The following is a 22,444-nucleotide window of genomic DNA, read 5'->3' on the forward strand; positions in this document are numbered from 1 at the left end:
AACATCATGTAGCATAATGACAGTGGTACCATAAGAAAAATGAAATAATTAGAAAAACTCAATGGTACTTTATAAGAAAAATGAAATAATTAGAAAAACTCAATGGTACTTTATAAGAAAAATGGAAGATCACTATCAAAATGGATCCTTGTTAGATAAACAGCTCAATGATTGGGCACCACTGCCCTCTTGTAAGTGTACCATCTAGCAACCAAAAGATAGAACAATAAATTCATCACACTCAAGCAAGCCAAAAGCCAGAAAAAGTAGTGAAGGTGACCATAATTCAAGTTATCTGGTATCCAGCCAGCCTTGCCATCTCTGGTGCTCACATCAGTCACAATATTGACAAGCATGGTGCTCAAATAGCTGCCCAAAGCAGCAGTTGTGAGAGAAAGAGCAGAGCACAAGCTCCTCATGGCATCAGGAGCCTGCTCATAAAAAAACTCCAATTGCCCAATGAAGGTGAAAACTTCAGCACACCCAATGATAAAATACTGTGGAACCTGCCAAAAAATGGACATGGGCATGTGCTTGAGGTCATAATAATTGTGCTTTCTCACTTCATTTAGTCTCACAAGCTCCAAAGTCCCTGCAGCCAACATGGCAAAAATGGAGATTACAAGCCCAATTGCTATTCTCTGGAGTTGGGTGAAGCCATTGTTTCTTTTTGTGAATTTTCTCACAAATGGAACTATCAAACGGTCATAAACAGGAACCCAGAAGATGACACTGATTGTGTCAAAGAGGGAGAGTGAGGCAGATGGGATTTCAAAGGATTTGGTGACGTGGAGGTCCATTGTGTTGCCTTGGAGCACAAACAATGTCCCCATTTGACTGTAGACTGCTGAGAAGATTATGCCAGTTGCCCATATGGGAAGCAACCTTACAAGGGACTTGAGCTCCTCAACTTGGGTCACAGTGCAGAGTCTCCATGCCATCACTAAGCCTTTGATTTTATCTGATAGAGTCTCGACCGCGGCCTTATCCAAGAAACTACAAAAGTTATTAGCAATGTAAGTTTGATAAGAGAACATTTTCTATTGTTTTATTACGTGGAAAGTTAGCTTTCAAAAGTAACAAAGTCATGATTCTTTGTTACAAACTTACAATTTACCTTAACTCTTTTGTATGATCAAGCTTTCGGCTTCCTTTGACTACAGATTCCTCATCAGCAGTTTCATACAACAGAGACTTGTCACCAGGAACTTTGACTCTGAATTTCCTGAAGGATGCAACAAACACTTGACAAATGCGAGTCAGGGGACTCCCACCAGGCCTCTGGTTTCGATACAACCGGGTACCCGAAAAGAAGCTCACAACAGCAAGTGCCATGGCCACAGCTGGGATGCCAAAGCCCCAACTCCATCCAACGTTTGTTTGTATCCACACAAGCACAGAGGAAGCCACAAGGGCACCAATGTTGATTGAGAAATAGAACCAGTTGAAGAAGGATCCCTTGTTCTTTTTCTCAGCCTCATCAGAGTCATCAAATTGGTCTGCCCCAAATGATGAGACACAAGGCTTTATGCCTCCAGTTCCAAGTGCTGTGAGGTAAAGCCCCATAAAAAACACCCCTGCTTGTAACCCTGTTGGATGACACACATTGTTTGTGTCACAGGGAGGTTTTAGTCCTTGAAGTGATGCAGATAAGGTCAACAATGTCATTCCCTGCAACAAATTATGGATTTTTGATCATATGGAAAATGGATTTTTTATTTATGGACCAACAAGAATTTTAGTATATAGTTTTGACAGAGAAATTGACTTACAAAAACATAGATGATGGAGAAGGCAGCAATTGTCCAGTATCTTCCTAAGTATGCAACAGCTAGAAATGCTCCAAGCAATGGGGTCACATAGCAAGTGCCTGACCAATTTGTGACATTATTGACAGCAACCACATTCCTCTGGTTCAGTTGAAACTTGAGGTAATTAACCAGATTTGTGTTGATCCCATAGTAAGCCAATCTTTCACAGCATTCATTTCCTGTTCATCAAAAGCCAAAGATTGTAATTAAGCATTTGTTATTCTCATAATTCAAACAAAAATATTAATTAAGGGGGTTTAATTACCTAGAATATAAGGGCAAGCTTTCCATGTTCCTGTGTTCTTCTTGATTGCAGGCCTGTTTTGGTAATCTGTTGTTCCATCCTTGGTATGAATGTCTTCTTCTTCCATTAATAATCTTTCTATCTCACTCATATGAAGTTTTTCTCTCTCTTGTGTGCCTCACTTTTATTTTAGTGAGAGAAAGCTTGAGCTCAAGGGAGTTCTTCTATATGCTCTACAACAAGCAGTTTTATATGAATTCATGGTGCACTGCATATTGACGACATATGGCACGCAATTCAAACGGACCCTTGAAAAGAATGTAACCTATAAATGTAGTGCACTTGTGTCGTTTTCAGCTGTGGAGGTGACATTTAGGTATGATCGGAAATTGGACTGCTAAATGTATTCAAATTAAGATGACCCTATCGGCAGCAGCAGCGTTTCATTAAATGGTAGGCACATTCAAGTTCAGTTTTCCTGGCACACTTTTTGAGGCATACAACTTGACAGAATTACCACAAGTTGCATAATGTATGTCTCTCTCATCAGGTAATTAGTAATAGAGGTCGCATGTGGTATGTGCAACATGAACGATTGCATGGGGCCCCCAACATTATATTATTATATAAATACTTGTTTTAACTTAAAGATTAAATACTTTTTTGGCCATTGAATTTTACTGAAATTTCAATTCTCTGTCTCTCTCTCTCTTCCAATCCGAATAATTTCTTATAGTCTTACTCTCTAAATCTCTTCAACTTTTTTCTCCCTCTATCTCAATCATAATTGATGATAATTAGTAATTTGGGGGTTGTATTCAATTGTGATTTTAATGGATTGTTTTAAAGCTCAAAAGTACAGAGGTATTTAATTAGGATTTTTAAGTAATCAATTAAAATATGGTGGTATTCAATTAGGATTTTTAAATAATCAATACAAGTCCGGTGATATTCAATTAAGAGTTTTAAAGAGTGATGCTAAACGAACCTTAAAATTAACTGAATACACCATATAATCTAAGTTAACCCTAATATTTTAATCAAAATGTAAAATTAACTAAGTACACCTTATTTATGACAGGACCCGATCCCAATTCCACTTTGGAATTCGAACCAAGCCCTTTGTGTGTCCGACATCTGGCAACTGTCGGGCACAGATGACCATTTTACCCTTCCTGTTACAGTTACTATGAAAACTTCCCTTGGACTTCTGCCGAAAATTCGGCAGAGTCTCCCCTGTATTTTGACCAAACCCAAATTTTTCCACCTGTCAAACAATCGATATAATCCACACCAACTGCCAGAATAGAATAACCAAGTATTCACCAGCTCCAGTTTTCCACTAAAACGAGATATCAGAGCATTTTCTAAAGTTTACAGGGTTTCAAGGATTTTTCCACAAAACTCTACTTGATTTGGTGGCGCGGAAGCTAGGAATGGCCCGGTGGTGGATCCTGCGCACTTCTATGGCCTGGGGGCGAAAAACAGGTTGAAAATGTGAGTGGACAAAAAATAATGTTCTTGAAAACAATTTATAACCATAATACCCCCATTTAAAAATAAGTAAGGATATAAATCGATGGTTTGTCTATATTTCAATACAAGGTATTCAAATAAGCATGTAAAAACATACTGATGAATATACTCGTATAACTGAACAAATATATAAAGATATAAATGCGCGAATATCAAAGAAACTGGTATAAAATAACTGAAAGTCATAATTGGATAAAAGAAAGCTCAAAATCCTTTGAAACTACCACCTATTTGTACCCCTGTCATATCCGTCAATTCCCCTGGCAGGTCTCGGGCGTCACGCAGTCTACCCGAGCCGCAAACTGGCGAAATCAGGGGACTATGATCAGCCTGATCCGCCGGCAGGTCTCGATGACACCAAGTCGACTCGAGCCGCTCTGGCAAGATACAGGGGACCGTAGTCAGCCTGATCCGCAATCCTGGCAGGTCTCGGGGACACAGAGTCAGCCGAGCCGCAATCCTGGCAGGTCTCGGGACACCAAGTCTGCCGAGCCGCAAATCCTGGCACTCACGGTCCGAGCGTCCCCGAAACTCGTGAGGCAAAGTCAAGTGCACTGACTGAACTGTAAACAGACTGGATGTCCGTAGACATCGGTCCGTCTGAGGGTAATCACCAAATAAAAAGGCGGGTACACGGTGGTTCTAAACAACTATTCTAGTAAAACCTGATAAGTCTCTGTAATCTGGTAAATCTGAGGTAAGCTGCCATTTCTGTATCACAAATCTCAAGTCTACTACTCAACTGAATAATATAAAGATAAAGATGTTTTACACTACATTTCATACTCGAAAAATATGTAATAACACTTATTCAAGATCAGATACTGAAATTTATTTAGATAAACTCATTTATAAAAACTTATTTGTATAAAATTAATATAAAATCACTTATGAAATCTTATTTATAGAAATCATCTATATAACTTATTTATATAAAAGCCTTTATGAAAGAAAGTCCACTCACAGCTGGTCCGAGCTAGCTGGACCCTTCGAAGGTCCCTCCTGTGGGTCGATCGGACCTCTGGTGCCTGATTAACCATGAATATTAAATTAATAATCTGCTGAATAAAAAGAATTTAAATTAAACACCCTGCCCCCGGCTCCTAGAAATACGTGCACTCGTTTCAAGTTACTCCTATGCCCATATTAGCCTTTCAAACAGTTAAAACGATCGTGGAAGACCTGACGCTTAGCTAAGCGATAAACCACCAGGCCGGCCGATCCGGGACCCCGTGGTTCCACGGTCTCAGATGGCCAATCTAGGCTTCTCTAAAGGTTCCTCATAGAGAAGGAATCATGTTCCGCGAATTGGGTTTGAAACGGACCGTCGGATTGGCCAAAATCGTGTTATCGCTTAAAATCCAAACCCTAGCCCCAGGGTTCGCGATTTCGGAGTATCCGGGACTCCGATTTGCAATCCGTCGAATCCTACACGATCCTGGAATCATATAGTACGACATATCCAAAATTGAGTGCGATCCAATGATTTGACGACACTGCACCCAAGGATCGCGAAATATGGAAAATTCGTTCGGGGCTCAAACGGACTCCGAATCGAGATTCGCGAAATCCTACGCGCTCGTGACGACACGAGGATCGAAAAAATACATAGAATTACTTCACCACCCTTGCCCAAGGGCCGCCACACGCGCGGGCAGATTTGGGTGTCCAAAGCGATTTTGGGTTGCCGGAAAATCTTGGAACCAAGACTCCAAAGTCCTATCCTAGGTAAAACACCCCATTTGGAGTCACTTTTGTTCTTGGACATACCTCAAAAAGTGGCCGGAAATGGCCGATCAAGGCGGCCGAAGTTTTGGCCAATTTTCAAGTTGAAAATCGAACGTTCTAAAGCCAAAATCGATCGAAACCCATACATCCATCAGTTAGAACACGAAAAATAGCTGAGAAACCATACCTTACTCGATCGATTTGGTGGAGAATTGAGGGAGAAAGAGGAGCTCAAAGTTCAAACTGGAAAATCGGCAAAAATGGCGATTTCCGGCGAGCTCCGGCGAGCTCCGGCAACGGCAACGGCGGCGACGGCAAGGGGAATGACGGCGGGTGAGTGGCGGTTCGTTTGGCACTGGTCTCGGAGATCGGCTCCAGGTGTGGCGGCCGTGGCGACGTCGGGAAGAGAGAGAGGTCGCGGGCTGGGGCGAATCGGGAGGAGAGAGAAATGAGGAGAGATAAGAGAGGAAGAGATCAAAATCTGACTTTTTGACCAAATTATCATGTTGCCCTTCGCGGTATTTTGATCGTATTTTCTTCGTTACAACTCCGATTCGAGTCTACTCCGTGTCTACGGACTCGTTTCGCTGTGCTCTACGCAACGGCCCAAGCGGAATTGCCAAATTTTTTCTCGATCAAAAAGTCAACTTTTTCCTAATTAAATAATGCGAGGGTAAAATTGTCTTTTTGCTGGAAGATATTACTCCTACTTTTTAGATATTTTATTATTTTCTTGATATTTTGTTTTGGGTTATTACAATTTAACTATCAAAAATAGCCCTAGTACAACACTCTAATACCAATCCTAAACCAGGTTTCTCTTTTTACATGAATTTGTGCCCTCTTTTCAGATTTTGGGTTTCATCAAAATCTTTAATTTCGTAATACCAATCCTAAACTAGTACTCGCTGCATTATTCGTGAGCACCAAGCAATATGAAGACTTTTATACGTCTGATAAGGGTTGAATATAGTGAGTAAAGTGTACTTATTAAAATTTTATTTGTTTCACAATTCAATATATCCTTTTTGGCCATTTTATATTAGGGTAAATTAGTAATTCAATAAATAGTTTGGTAGTAGGGTGTACTCAGTTAATTTTAGGGTTCGTTTAGCAGCACTCCTTTTAAAAGATAAGAAAAAGTATTGTGATATTCAAAAACTTACTGATTTTGAGGTATTCCATTAAATGGTGTATTGTGTGAGACTTTTGAGTGTGTGATATAAATACCAAATCACATAACAAATCTCATCTTCCTATGCATGATTCTCATATATGATGTCATACTTTTTTTTTTCCCACTATTTTTGTATGCTTTTGACTGTACATTAAAAAAAAAATTTCATAAGAGAGATGATAAAGAAACATTAACAAGAGAGACGATAAAGAAACATTAACAAGAGAGACGATATTGCCTCTTCTAGAGCTAATGGGCATTTACCAATAAGCTTATTAGGAGCAAAATTACATTTTCCATACTTTCATTTTTATTTATTTTTTTCACGAATCTCCTACTCATTATAGACATTTCTTCACAAGGAGTTAAGTCTAATGCCTCAAAGAGGCTTTATATATATATATATATATTTAATGCGTAGCTACTGCGTTTACAGCGCACATGGCTAAAAAAAATTCTAATTCCTTGTCCCAAAACGTTTGGGACCAGGACAAAACAAAAAAAGAAAGAAGAAGCCTTACCCACAATCTAGAAGAAACGTTGATAAGGTGCAAGGTGTTTTTTTCACTCCACAGTTTTTGTCCAAGCTTTGACAAAAACTAGGAGTAGTCATGGGGTTGGGCTAGGAGTTTTCAGTATGTTTCTTTATTTTGTATTTATGGTGCTATTTGTTTTGCATTAGGTGTTGACGGCTTTGGATGTAGCTTCTAGCCTCTGCTTATGCTTTTCTATTTCTATTGTTGGTTTCTCAGTTGTGTTATGAAAAGTCATGGAGTTGAGCGAATGTGGCTAACTCAAATCCAATCTACACTTTGGGCAAATCTATTTTGGAGAATACGAAAAAGTACTAAGTGAATTAATGAATCATAGAATTTTGGGTTTATGTTCCCACTGAATTATTTGTTTGATAATCCTTTATAATATTGAAAAATTATATGGTGATGAGTTTTTAGTTCTAAATTTGCTATCAATATATGTGGATTTTTTGGTTGTATTTTCGTCCAAAATTTTTGTTTTAGGAGGCCTCATTTCTATTGTGCATAGGGCACCTAAAATCTCAAAGTTGCCCCTGCTAATAATGTGGCGTGAGATACAAACACCTACTAGTTGTATATAATTGTGTGTATCTCTCTCATTATGTGACTAGTAATGTGACCAGTTACACCTAAGATTTACCCATGCCACACCATCTCAAGCCTAAAACTTGTTTAGGGCATGGATGGGATTGCATTCAGGGCAAATTGATTAACTTAAATGCAGAAGGCTCAACCCAATATGTTCGTGATGGAACCTTGATCTTGATGCTAGTGAGTTAGCATTTGGTTGGGCCGTCTTTGGTTTAAAGATTTGCCTAGGCTTTCTGGCCCAACATTACAGCTTCCTGACCTCAGAAGTTTCCAACTATGAAAATTTTGCTTCAACATATTCAGATGAAGTCGTGTTTTCAATGAAAGATACGTTCATTGTCGTCCTTACTTGTTCTAGATGTTCCGTAATTAATTATGAGATTAGATATCAATTCATACTACCTAATACTTAATGGCGTTGATTAAATTAATGTTACTCAACAATTAATATCACTCCTATAGCACTCATTACCAAGCAAAAAAGTTGGCACCTTTTTATTTTATTAGCTTCTTGTATAGGGCTCATGAAAGAGAAAAATTCAAACATCGTATCTAGAAGACACTGATAATAAACAATGAAGACTAACAACGTTTTCCTCCTTTTTTTTTAATGTCAAAGAAAAATGTTTTTCTCGTTAACTTAGGGTAGTTTGTAGTCGATTTCTACGTACTTTGACATTCTCAGTCGTTTCTTTGATGGTCGTCTATGTACTATAACAATTCGATCTTCAAGTTAATGGATTTTGACCGTATACAATAATATGTATCAATACTATTGCATCAAGCATAAGTGCCTACGCATTATGAAGATTAACTTCCTACCAAATTGACCATCATAACCACACATCTACTTTTAATTTGTCATATACGCATAATACTGTACTCAAATGTGTATATATACGAGGGAGAGTGTGGTGTTAAAGTTGGAGAAAAGAAAGAAGAAGAAGAGGACGTTGCAATTGATGAAGAAACAAACAAACAGAGAAGAGAGAAGTGGATGAAGACTCACTGAGTTTACCCACCGTTTGTTTACTTATGTTTACTTAATTTGTCTTGGCTTTCAAACAAACCATGATTTCCACGCTGTTGGTGCTTCCATCTGATATATGACCTGAAAGCCATTTCTCAACCATTAACTAATTTGTTTGTGGTCTAAGCATCCCATGTAGACAGTACGTATGTATTTAACACTTCCCTCTATACGTATTTCTCAACCAACCATGCAGTACATGTATTTTGGCTTTCCGCTACTTCATCGTATACGAAATTACGTACGCATTTAATATATTTTGTGTTAAAAATAAGTAAACTTCGGATGTAAGTAAGAAGAAATACGTATACTCAATTGGCACTTCTAGAAGCACTGCAGATTTTGAACTTACAGAGTATAAAAAACCAATTCTGGTAATACATTATTCAAGCTAGCTTCATATATGAATATGTCATCAAACTTATAAAATTTTTGACATGAACCACTTTGCTTCCGTATGTTGTTGAAATTATGACTAGGGTGAACTGAAACAAATCTAAATAATATAAGTAGGTCATGGCCTACCAGCTGCTAGGTTGACCCAAAAGCCTCTGTAGGCAGTAGATAAACATCCTATTAATTATGCACTAAGTCAGGGGGACATAATTAACTTGTCTCAAACAAACAAACTCCATAAACAAAAAGGTTAATTATGAGATAAAATTTCATTTAATGAGCTTATTATTATAATCCGCATTAACCAGAAATTGCCAAGAAATATCAGCTGGCGTGGTCAATTGAAAAACTTTATGTGACATGTAAGATAACACAGGGAAAAACCTCGGTTAGCTTAAGAAATCTTGTTTTTAAAGAGTTCCATCGTCCACCTACCAAGGAAAAACGACATGGCAGCAATGCCTCTCGTCACCCTTTATAAGTTTACGCTGGCCAGTCATGACCATGAACAACAACAATACCAAGACAAACAATTAAGAACAGAGAGATCTTTCAGTAGTGTTACTATTGCAGAGAGAGAGAGAGAGAGGGAGAGAGAGAGAGAGAGGGAGAGAGCAGTGATAAATGGAGTCGTGGGTTCGATTTCTCGTGCTTTTTCTGGCGTGCCTTCTTCCGGGTTTGGTTGAGAGCAGAATCCGACACTACAAGTTTAATGTAAGTACTTTAACCACATTGTACTTGCTACATAATTTTTTGTTGCATTGTTCTTGCTATTTGGTTTTTGTTACATTGTTCTTGCTGTATAGTTTTTGTTCTTGCTGTATAGTTTTTGTTCTTGCTGTATAGTTTTTGTTCTCGCTGTATAGTTTTTGTTATGGCCCTTGTGACATTCAAAGTTGGCAAAAACCAAAGGCTGTCCAAGACATGGCAAGAGATGATTAATCGAATTGATTCAACTTAATCAAGAACTTCTCTGATACTGAATTTGATCAAACTGGTCTTTGTAGTTTGTAGATAATTAAATCATATCTCAGAGTCAGACATGGATTTCTTATACCAAAAGATAACTGACAGGGAGGTATATCCAATTTTAAAATGAAAAGTACATGGATGGTACAACCTCAAAACCTAAAAGTTACACCTTCGATCATTTTGCTGCCAAATGACATTGCATTGCTAATTTCTCACAACAACATTACAACATGCACATTTTATAATTGATTAACATGCTCAGTGAGTCCTAAGTCTAACAAGAGTAATTTTTAACTTTGGTTTTGCCCCTTTGTCCCTTTTGGTGACGTGCTTAGGTGGTCTTGAAAAATACTACCAGACTATGCTCCACCAAGCCGATCGTAACCATTAATGGTCGGTTCCCGGGGCCAACCCTCTATGCCAGGGAAGACGACACAGTGCTCGTCAAAGTTACCAACCATGTCAAGTATAATGTTTCCATTCACTGGTGAGAATTTAGAAACCAATTTAATTATATACCGCTACATGACTAATCATCAATCTATAATTCACATTAAATTCAATGTACATAATAATAATAAATAATCTCAATTACCAAATTAAATTTTGGTCCGGCAGGCATGGTGTCCGGCAACTGCAAACTGGTTGGGCAGATGGTCCAGCATACATCACACAGTGCCCAATTCCCCCAGGCCAAAGCTATGTGTACAACTTCACCATCACAGGGCAAAGAGGCACACTTCTTTGGCATGCGCATATTCTCTGGCTAAGGGCCACAGTCCATGGTGCCCTTGTAATTTTGCCCAAGCGTGGTGTGCCTTATCCATTCCCAGCACCCCACAAGGAAGTAAATGTCATATTAGGTGAGACTTAATCTCTCTGTTTTTTTTCTTCTAATAACAACACAATTGCAGGTAAATGTTTGATTTTATAGAAATTAATTAAACAATATGCACATTGCAGCTGAATGGTGGAAATCAGATACTGAAGCAGTGATCAATCAAGCTCTCAGTTCTGGTGTAGCACCAAATGTCTCGGATGCTCACACCATTAACGGCCATCCAGGCTCCGTTGCAAATTGTTCTTCCCAAGGTATGCACATATGAATGAAAAATAACATACCAGGCTGTCTGACGAGAGAACATTTCTAACATATCCTAATGCAGGCGGCTTTACATTGCCTGTGGAAAACGGCAAGACCTACCTGCTACGTATCATCAATGCTGCGCTCAATGAGGAGCTCTTCTTCAAAATTGCAGGACACAAATTGACCATAGTGGAAGTAGATGCTACCTATGTGAAACCATTCAAAACAGACACCATTGTGATTGCCCCAGGGCAAACCACCAATGCCCTCATCACAGCGAATCAAAACTCAGGCAAGTACTTGGTTGCAGCCTCACCATTCATGGACTCTCCCATTGCTGTCGACAACCTCACTGCCACTGCAACTCTGCATTATTCAGGCACACTTGCATCCACACCCACAACTCTCACCAACCCACCTCCCCAAAACGCAACCCAAGTTGCTAACAATTTTATCAACTCCCTCAAAAGCTTAAATTCCAAGAAATTTCCAGCCAAAGTCCCATTGAAAATTGACCACAACCTCTTGTTCACAGTTGGGCTCGGGATCAACCCGTGCCCTACTTGCAAAGCAGGTAATGGGAGCAGAGTTGTGGCAAGTGTCAACAATGTCACATTTGTTATGCCAACAACTGCTCTTCTTCAAGCTCATGTTTTCAACATCAGTGGGGTTTTTACCACCGATTTTCCCGGCAACCCGCCAAATACCTTCAACTTTTCTGGAGGTCCATCTGCAAATGCGAGCATGGCAACCACAAATGGGACAAAGCTTTATAGGCTGGCTTATAACTCGACTGTTCAACTTGTTTTGCAAGACACTGGGACTATATCCCCTGAGAACCACCCTGTCCATTTACATGGATTCAATTTCTATGCTGTGGGGAGGGGAGTGGGGAATTACAATCCCAAGAAGGATCCTAAGAAGTTTAATCTTGTTGATCCTGTTGAAAGGAACACAGTTGGAGTGCCATCCGGCGGATGGGCAGCTATCCGATTTCAAGCAGATAATCCAGGTAAAATATGTAAAAATCATCTATTATATGAGCCTGTCATATTTATTGTTTCTCATAACATGTACGTGAGATCCACTATTATGTGATGGAACCTATGTACATATTATGAGAGGAACATCACATAGTACAGATTGATATAAAAATTCCTTTATCATTATAGGTAATTGAGATTTGGTGCTAGTTTAATTCACTTATAACCTTTTGTTTTCCCAAATTTGTTTGCAATTTTCAGGGGTGTGGTTCTTGCATTGCCATCTTGAAGTGCACACGACATGGGGGCTTAAGATGGCATTCCTGGTGGACAATGGGAAAGGACCGAATGAATCAATTCTACCACCTCCAAGCGATCTCCCAAAATGTTAATGTAGCCAAAAGGGGCCTCTAGTCTTGCAAGTAGAGAGAACTAACAAAAAAGGAGACGTGCGGACTCAAAGGCACATGATCAAGAAGAAGAAGAAGAAGAAAGAGCGGATGAATAAACAAACAAAATTATATATATTTCTAGATTCAAACTTATTTCTTGAGTGACTGAAAAAATTTGCTCGAGCAAAGTTTGAGTTAATTTTTGGTTGTTGAAGTGAAGAATACCATTTTTTTTTTCAAGAATTAATATATGTATTGGATCTTGGATGTGCGAGTCTTTGTTTATCTATTATAAAGTTGTGAAATGGAATTTTAAATTTCTTTTTCTTGTGACCTCTATTTGCATATTTGACATTGAAAAACATCATATCCTGCTAATAGGGTATACCTCAGTTGGTTGAACTCTTCCACCTCCACTCATATGAACAGAGGTTCAAAATCCCAATCGCTTGTGCAGCTCCTCTTCTTCATTTATAGAGAAACCACAAACTTATGAGTAAATGACATGGGCCGTTGAAGTTGGTGGAGGCTCTTTAGCACAAGATATGACTTTATGTCATGGGCTCTTCCAACGGCATTATATTCCTATAAGGGGAAATCATTTTATTAGTCCCTGAATTTTGATCCGATTTATATTTGAGTACCTCAAATTTCAAAATGGTTCTCTTGGTCCTTTAACTTTAGTTTCGTTTGGACAAATGGTCCCGCCGTCAATTTTGTTAGCTTTTTTTGTTAAATGCAGGGGGAGAGAGAGAGAGAGTTTAAAAGAAAAATAAAAGAAAAACATATCTTCAAAATAGTAATAAAAGAAAATCAAATACAAAACCAACAACAACAAAAAAGTTTGGGGGGAGTGGAAATCGGGATAAAGGGGGAGAGAGAGAGAGAGTTTAATTTTAAATTTTTAGTTTTTTAAATATTTTTTTATTCATATTTTAATCAATTTTGATACAAAAATACCATTTTGCCCATGCACTTAACAAAAAAGTTAACAAAATTGACATCAAGATTTGTCCTAACGAAACTAAAGTTAAGGGACCATGGGAACCTTTTTGAAAATTGAGGTACTCAAATGCAAATCGGGTCTAAATTTAGGGACTAATAAAACAATTTTCCCTTTCCTATAATGAAACAATTTATGACAGATTTTTCTGATCCAAAAATACTGAATCTTAGACAGGTGTATTTTGTAGCATGGAAATCCTAACAAACCTTAAAAAGAGAGAATTAGGGCACTAAATGATAGGTTTACATAGAATTAGCTCTATTTGCGATATTTGGGGAAGGTTCTATACAAAGTGTTTCTAAGGGTAAACCTCTAGCGCTAACCCTTTTGTATAAAAATCATCTTAACTTTTTTTGTAACTTTCACTTTTGTTTTTCCTTTGTCAGTAGTGCAACAATCAATTATTATGGCCACCTTTCTTGTATCCCTTTTTATTCTACTTTATGTGTTCCGTGTATTAGGAAAACATACACTTTATATTCAATGACATATTTGTATTTGAGTTTGTATTAGTAAGAGATAACTCCCATTGTAGTTGAGAGGGTAGACTGCTCAGTTAATCCGACGATTGAACTTTTATGTATAGAGAAGTTCACTTAATTCCTTAGGACATAACCCAGTTTTTGTACTTCTCCTCTTCTTATCAATAAAATACTATCGCCTCATTATTAAAAAAAATAAAATGATTAATAAAAACTTCAATTTCTTCATTTATTGTTCCTAATAGATTGGTTTTTATGATGATTTAATATTGGTCATACTTCTAGGGATAGGTTATGTATTTTTATAATTAAAAAATAACAAATATTTCCAATACATTATTGGTTCCCTATTTGACTTTACTTGTAATTTGAACTTATCCTTACATGATTAAGATCAAGATTAAGATTAATTAGGAGATGAAAATGACCAAGACAAGTACACATGTGACGCCTAACATGTACCATAAAATAAATATTTTTATAATAATATCAGAAAACAATTATATATGCAAGAGTGCACTTTACCGACAGTTATTCACGACTTTCAAAGGTTAAATTAATGATTAATTTTTCATGAACTCGTGTGGGGTGCGATTGTCATTAGTAACCAAATTGAATTTGTCATACTATCATACTATCTATCTGGGATATTTTCGAAAAAAAGAAGATTGGTCATTTGATACGAAATTACGAAAAGGCCCACATGCGCATTCTGTCACCAATCAGCGAATCACAGGCTGTCCATTTCAAAGTCTCTCTACATTGTTGTTGTTGGGTTTCTCTGTTTCTCTCTCTACGCTCTGCGCCCACAAAGCCCATACCAACCAATCACAACTCTACAACTTTGACCTCTCTTTTTCACTCTCCTCCCTCTACTTGTTCCTGTTCCATAGATCCCCCGTCTCTCAATCAAAGCCTTCTCTCTCTCTGTATTATTATTCACTGCCTATAGCCTACAAACCTAAAAACCACATTTAAAGAAAGAAAAGAAATTTCCCACTCTCTTCTTCAGCTCACCTCTGCAAAAGCACTCTCCTTTATCAAGTTTCCTTACTTGGGTCTTGTTCTCCTTTTGGGTTTTCATTATAATCTTCTCAAGTTTTCTTCTGCGTACTTAAATTTCACTCTCCAAGCTCCAAGCTTTCCTGAAAACTTGATCTGGGTTTGCTTCTTCTTTTTTTTTTGTCTGTGCCTTTGAATCTGGTGTGGAGGTCTAGGGTTTATCTTTGACAATCCAAGATCTAATATTTTCATATTGCTTATCGAATTTCCCCCCTTGGGTTTTGGAAAGGTTGGGCCTTTTTCAGATTCCTCAACATGTGCTTGTGTTAAAACCCCACTGAGATTCCTTTTCAAATGCTACTCCTTGATTAATGCTTCTTTGGTCATAAAGACCTTCACTTCTCTGCATTTCCTATCTGGGTTTTCTCTCTCTTTGAGCTTTCAAAGAGAGAGAGAGAGGAGAGAGAGAGAGACAAACAGGCTCATTGTTTTACTTATCCTTGGCTTCCTTGCTATGTGATTCAGTTTCCCAGTTTGACCAACTATATAAAAAACCATGTACAGAGGAATTGGAATTCTGTCTCCAACCTCGTATCTTGAGAACTCAAATTGGTTGTTTCAAGAGAGCAATGGAACCGAGTGGACTGCAGAAGAGAACAAGCAATTTGAAAATGCTCTTGCTCTTTATGATAAGGATACTCCTGATCGATGGTTCAAGGTGGCAGCCAGGATACCTGGAAAGACTGTAGGCGACGTGATCAAACAGTACAAGGAATTGGAAGAGGATGTTAGTGATATTGAAGCTGGGCTTATCCCAATCCCTGGTTACACCAGTAACTCTTTCACATTGGAGTGGGTTAACAATCAAGGCTTTGATGGGTTGAAACAATTTTACGGTGTTGGTGGAAAGAGAGGCACCTCGACCCGGCCTGCTGATCAGGAAAGGAAGAAAGGGGTGCCATGGACAGAAGAAGAACACAGGTACTTACATGCCTATTGAATATATCATATATACTACTCATTTGTCCTTGTATTTACTCTGCCAATGGTGAGTGTCAGTGAGGAGAGACATGTTTTGAGAGCAAGTTCTTGAAACCCTTTAAAAGTCTGGAACATGAATTTTTCCTAGAATTGAACCTGTTCATGGCTATGGTAAAGTTGAAATTTTAGCTGGAGAAATGTTAGGTGGAGAACCTGAAATTATTATGCATAGTTTTGAGAGCTAAAGTCTGCTAGATCTGGTGAATTAGGTATAGTTCGTACAATTTAATATACAGATGAACAGTATAACTGGTTTAATAATTGGTTTACTATAAAGTGTTTTTGGCTTGCGTCCTAGTGTCTTCTTGCAGCTTTTGATGTGGTGTTCTTTGATAATTGCACCACAGGCAGTTTCTGATGGGTCTTAAAAAGTATGGTAAAGGTGACTGGAGAAACATCTCTCGCAATTTTGTGACCACAAGGACGCCTACTCAGGTAGCCAGTCATGCTCAAAAATACTTTATCAGGCAACTTACAGGAGGAAAGGACAAGAGAAGATCCAGCATCCATGATATCACAACCGTCAATCTCCAAGATAACAAACCTCCCTCACCAGACAGCAAAAGCCCTCCATCATCAGACCATTCTTCCACAGTGGTGCAGTCACAGCAGCATCAAAAGGTGACTGGCATGAGTGAACAACAATTTGACTGGAAATCGCCGAATGAGGGGCAGCCTATGGTTTTCAATTCAGTAAATGGGAGCACCATGGGACCATTTTGTGGGATTTCTTCATATGTACCTAAGCTTGAGGAGCAAAATTTACTCAGTGGCAATCTTCATGGATCTCAATTGGGGCATTACAATGCCCGTTTTCAGATGCAATCGATGCGATACCAGTGAACCTGTGCATGGAGGGTGCTAGAGCTATAAAAATGCCAGACTTTATTGCTCTCCCTCCATGCTACATCAAGGTTTTTATGTGGTGAAAAAGTTGATGATGAAGACATTGAGTTAGTCCCCTAGTTTTAGACTCTACAGAGAGATCAGTTAGTTCATCTTGTGATTTAATATTCAAATTCTGAAAGTCCGAAAGAAGGGAAGCTTATTTACATGAAAGCTTGAGCTTTATCACTTGTGATTCTGGTTGTGTGCTTGGGGATTTTGAGAATAGTCAGAAATGAGAGAGTAATTTTGAGATTGAGTTTGCATGTCTTACAAATATTCTATTTCAAGTAATTTTCTGCAAAAAAGTGACTTGAAGGTACATACAAATAAATGAAAACCACCCTTGTTACTTGCATGAAGTAAGCCATGCAGCTTCCAAATTTCACACAGTGGGTGGGTTACTGGCATCAGTGAAAGAAATAAACTTGACAGGGAATCTATTTTAACGGTTGAGATATGTCTTAGGATATCAAGTCCTTGATCTACTTGAAGAAGATATTTATGAACAGTGCAGAATAAACTGTAGCTTTTGAATCAAAAACCCAAAAGTCTGTCTGTGGCATGGTTTCAACGCACAGAATTATGCATGCTTTGCTTTACAGGCCATGTCATCAGATGCCTCGGTCCACTGCATTTCTGCAAATGACAAAGTTTAATTGGATCTGTTTAACCCTGACTCTTTTTATGCAAACTAGGATTAATTTATGCCTCTGACTGCACCTTGATTGATTACATTTGACAATCGAATCTTGACTCTAAGCTAAGACCAAGAGCCACTAATTTGGGCATCTCATGCTTCATTCTACCCTCTTTTCACTTTGTTCTCTTCTTGAGGATGACTCTTCTTTTTGTACTCATCATATTTAGCATTATATTCTTTTGGTCACATTGGATTCAATTTAGCCCTTAATTTATCACAATCCTAACTCATTTTTCTCACCCTGATTCATCGCTTCAACTAACTCAAAACTTTATATTTAAAGTTACATTCAAAAGTAGAAAGCGACAGATTATTAGTGATTCATGTATTATGAGACCTGCATGAATCAACGATTTACAATTCTCCACTCGCGTACAACACGGTAGCGTAAGTCTCGAATTAATTCTACTTAATTTTTTTTATAAAGAAAATAGCCGTACACCAAGGAATAAAAAGATCCGTACACATCCTCCCTCCCTCCCTTCCTCCAAAAGAAAGGCAATTGTCAGTGGCACTGGTATCTGCAGAGAGTTGGGATTTCCTTGACTGCTTAATGTAATAAGCAGAGGGAATCATGGTTTAATGATTCGTAATTGTACTATGCCAGATAAAGAAACTTCAAAAAGGCTACTACTATATTGTTCTTCCAACCCCGTCCTCTCCTAAAGAGCCCTATGCAAAATTTATGGGACATCAAAGCTTATTATTAGCTACCATTTGTATTAACTAATCACTCTTTATGCCAAAGGCGCATTATATAATTTTTTGTTTGCACCTCAAAATGGGCTTTGGATTCTCTGAGAAAATAACGTCTTGACTTTTATTGTGTGAAAGCACTTTCATTACTAAAGGTATCATCGTGCTAGTCAAATGCAATGTGGAGAGAATGATCTTGACCATATATCAACTCTTCGGTGGTTTAGTTAGACTAATATCACATGTGGTTATATTTCAGGTCCTTGGGAGTAAATGTACTTGACTTCTAAACGTCCAAACTTGATGGTTTCGGATGTAATTGAGTTGAGTACGTTTGAATAAAGGGTCATTCGAACTTGAGATTGCCTAAATGCATTGTTCACTATGGATGAGGAGTCATCCCACCCAAGATCTTGAGCCTATGTAGTTTACCCAAGCAGACACTACATGTGTGGAACTCTCTTAATCATTATAAAAGGTAGGACTTACCACCAACTTTGAGCTTGACAAATAAGATCAAGTAATTTTTTCTGAGCATCGTTGTCTGTAACACGTATCATCTTCTAATTGGAAGTTCAAAATTTACCCCCACAAATTTACCTAGAATTGAAAATCTCAAACAGTTACATGTACAGTCAAATCTTGTAATATTGCAGTTAAAATTGAAGGAGGATGGTACATATTCCTATTCTTATTCATAGTTGGGCCCTTTGTTGAGTTGCTTGCTGTTGCTAATTGCTGGCACTAACATTATTGTTGCTTTTTTGCAACCTTCATTTCATGAAAAGCCTAGTGCCCACCACCCTATTGCTTGGACACATTATTTTGGTCCCACCCACTAGACAAATACTTCGAGGCAACATGACCTGTGTGAAGAATCCTACCAAAAAAGGGAGAAGAAAAAAAACACTTGAGCTATTAAATGACAAAATTACCCAACTTTCTTTTTTAAAAGAACCAACTTTTTCTGCAAGTTGCATCGGAAAAGCACTTTGGCCACCTTTATTCTAATTTTGATTATATAACTTTTGTGTTGATTTATGACCACATACCCTAGTCCCTCACAACACAAATTTTTTGGCTTTCTTGTGTTCCTTCAATGTTTATGCAAAAGTATTCTGATTCTTCTCTTGAGTGGTTTCAAACTTTTAATTGACATGCCTCCGCTCAGCCATGTGTAAATTAAAATTTGGTTACCCACATGGTCCCTTAAGTGACAAAACAATGAGTACACATGAGACTGAACGGTAAACTCGTCTATTCTTATTAGCTGGTGATTGCACGTATGCCGAATTTAAAATTTTGGTCACATAGTTTAGAAACTACTGCATTCATGAAAAAGGAAAGAAAGCTCAGTGAGTAGTTGGTGAAGTTATTTATTAATTTCCCATGGTGCATCATTGTGGTTGTAAGTTAATGAATGTCACCAGAAAAGAACTGAAAGGAGGAAGAAAGTGGAAGAGATTTCATATGTCTTTATAACCAATGATCATATAATAAACATAATTAAGCTTCACATTTTGCATATCCAAACAAACGAAACATGTTTTTAAAATACTTTTGAACAGATTAAACTAATTTTCAAATTGGAAAGTGGTTGTTGGGAAATTGCAAAACACACACACACACACCAAAAAGTTGATTACATGAGGTGGGAAATGATCTGTGTTGAGCTGCGTAGGCCATGTGAGGGTGCAATTCCTTGTCATGTCTTCCATTGCTTGGTTCAATTGAACTCTTTGATGCTTGGTGAAGGCTATCTGTTCCAAATTCTCCTTTGCATGCCAAATTTGGTAGAGATCGAAAAGGCAGCTGATGGGGAAATTTATTATAATTAATTTGCTGCCTACCAAAAAGCAATTTAAAAAGAACAAGAGGAAATTGGTAAGCTTTTTTCTGCATGCAGATGGGTTGTTGTTGGTATATATGGGCATTGCTGATAGGCTCCAATGGGTTTGTTAAACCCCTGCGCATGTGAGAAATTATGAGTTTGAATAATATATCATGTCTAATTTGACCCAACTTCGAGTTTCAATTAATAAGTGAATTATCTGTACAGGATCAAACTGATTTTTGATTATATATAACAAGGAACTAGATTAGATGCATGATTAAATTTTGAGCTGACTTTGTATCAAGGTCAACTGTCAACCCCTTTCATGTGATTAATTTTGACTTTGTATCAAAGAAATATATTTTAATTCCCATTTTTTTAAATGAAAAAAAAAAGAATGAGAATATAATTTCCTCAAACTTTGAGGTCCATTGATTTTTGAAATTCATAATTTCGTCAATTAAGATATCTTCTAATATTAGGATGAAATGTACCACTAAAACTAAATCAAGAGCTAGTTTGTAATCAATATTGTGAAGCTATTTTTAGAAATGACGTAGTGTAAAAAAAGCATATTTTGAAAACTTGACTTCGGTGTTTTGCTAATGAGATCTAGCCTAGTGAAAAATGGTCCTGACTTGCAGAGCAGTGGTCTTAGATTTGAACCCCACATAGTAAATTGATAGTCTGTGTGTGATTAATAAAATGGGTAATTAAGAAGAGTTTTTATATATAAAAAAACACTGGACTTTGATTTATGAAATTGGATGTTCAAACCCATTTGGGTTATTTTTCCAGTCAGTATTCCTTGTGTTGCTCATAAATAGAATTCTCATCTTGCCATCTTCCGAGTCCAGCCCACAGTTTCCGGGTCACCTTACCGTGACCCATTTTCCATAAAAAAGATAACTCTCCCTGCGTCCACCAAAACCCACTAAAGGGGCTCAGCCTCGGACTCGGGTTCGGGCTTGGGCTCTCTTCATTTGCATTTGGTTCTCTCATCTGGTACCTGTAATTTTGTTGATCATAATAATTTCACCGTACCACAAGTCAATCAACGGATTGTGATGCTCCACGACATCTACAACATATGCTCTACAATTAATAAAGGCCAATAATAAAATATTTGGGTTTCCAATCAATCATCTTCAGAAACATTTTTCTGATCTTAATTACAATAAATATTTTTTGGTCAAGTTGATTACAACAAATAGAGAAGTTCTTCTTTTGTTTTTCCTTCTCCTTCCCCATCTGTTTTTCTTGACACTTCATTAATTATTAAAAAAACATTTTATAAAAACACCAAAAACCAGAGCAATGATACTAATTCACAAGTTATAATATAATAAAATTATGATTTAATATTAATGAATAATACCGATTTTAGCATTGGGTGATGGTCGCATCAGAAAACTTTTTGTTGCACATATATGTATGAGAGATTTTTAACAGTTTATGTATTGTAAATTTCACATGCATTAACGGTTAGAAATCACTTTACTCACGCACAGAGTACACAAAACTGAGGAGACGTACGTAACTTATGTAACGATCAGAGTTCACTTAATGTGGTGCATGCACAGCAGGAGCAGCTAGCTAGAGGGTGCCACTTAATAGAAGAGGCAAGCCGTAGCTATAAGACTGTTAGGCATTCATGTCATTTAAGGACCAGGTCTTAAAAGACTCCCAAGTCTTAGCCGCCTCCTTCCTTGTTGGTTCAGTGAGCACCACTCACTAATTTCCAGGCGCACCAAAATATTGACCAATTTTTAGTTCTACTAAAAATTCCATTCAGCAAGGAAAACATGGAGAAACTTAACACCACCAACTTTTTCCTATTCTATCTCTTTAAATCTTTCAATGTTTGATGTGGTGAATTGAAGCCCGATAAGACCAACTGGGGCTTTATTCAATTCATGTGCAATAATAGTTTCGTTTCGTGAGTTGCATTATATGACTGAATAGAATTTATAATCTTAGTTAAATTGATTGCCTATTTCTATTATAGGGTAGTAGGATTATGAATTCCACCAAAGTGTTGAAATTAAGTTGAATTGAATTATGTGTAATCTTGCTAGACTATGTAATAGCATATTTTAATTAATCATGTATAGTACGTACCAAACACATAATTGAATTAGTATTATCGTCTCCAATTCAATGCTTCATTATTCAAACCAATCCCAGTAGTCTCCATGTAATCACATTCTTCCATGACCTTGGTTTTTTCTTGTGACACATCTGGAATTTGTGTCTGGATATATAATGTAATGGATTGGCTGTGAGAAACTAGTACATATATACAGTTGTCC

General features: G+C 37.6%; 3 protein-coding genes across 3 annotated transcripts; 2 read left to right on the top strand and 1 right to left on the bottom strand.

Moving 5' to 3' along the window:
* Positions 1-164: 164 nt before the first annotated feature.
* LOC117632128 (protein NRT1/ PTR FAMILY 8.1-like) lies at positions 165-2,206 on the bottom strand. Its single transcript, XM_034365539.1, has 4 exons — positions 2,077-2,206; positions 1,773-1,990; positions 1,118-1,671; positions 165-996 (listed from the first exon to the last, which is right to left on the bottom strand). The coding sequence occupies exons 1-4, from the start codon at positions 2,204-2,206 to the stop codon at positions 165-167; spliced, it is 1,734 nt and encodes a 577-aa protein (XP_034221430.1).
* Positions 2,207-9,579: 7,373 nt separating this feature from the next.
* Positions 9,580-12,816, top strand: LOC117632377 (laccase-4-like). Its single transcript, XM_034365835.1, has 6 exons — positions 9,580-9,763; positions 10,357-10,508; positions 10,640-10,884; positions 10,985-11,113; positions 11,188-12,120; positions 12,353-12,816. Exons 1-6 carry the CDS (start codon positions 9,674-9,676, stop codon positions 12,481-12,483), a joined length of 1,680 nt encoding a protein of 559 aa, XP_034221726.1. The 5' UTR covers positions 9,580-9,673; the 3' UTR covers positions 12,484-12,816.
* A 2,003-nt stretch (positions 12,817-14,819) lies between these two features.
* On the top strand, positions 14,820-17,158 carry LOC117632611 (transcription factor DIVARICATA-like). The gene is made up of 2 exons (XM_034366150.1): positions 14,820-15,954; positions 16,362-17,158. Exons 1-2 carry the CDS (start codon positions 15,530-15,532, stop codon positions 16,855-16,857), a joined length of 921 nt encoding a protein of 306 aa, XP_034222041.1. The 5' UTR covers positions 14,820-15,529; the 3' UTR covers positions 16,858-17,158.
* Positions 17,159-22,444: the final 5,286 nt, after the last annotated feature.

This window comes from Prunus dulcis, chromosome 6 (assembly GCF_902201215.1).
Source record: "Prunus dulcis chromosome 6, ALMONDv2, whole genome shotgun sequence".
Classification (NCBI taxonomy): Eukaryota; Viridiplantae; Streptophyta; class Magnoliopsida; order Rosales; family Rosaceae; genus Prunus; species Prunus dulcis.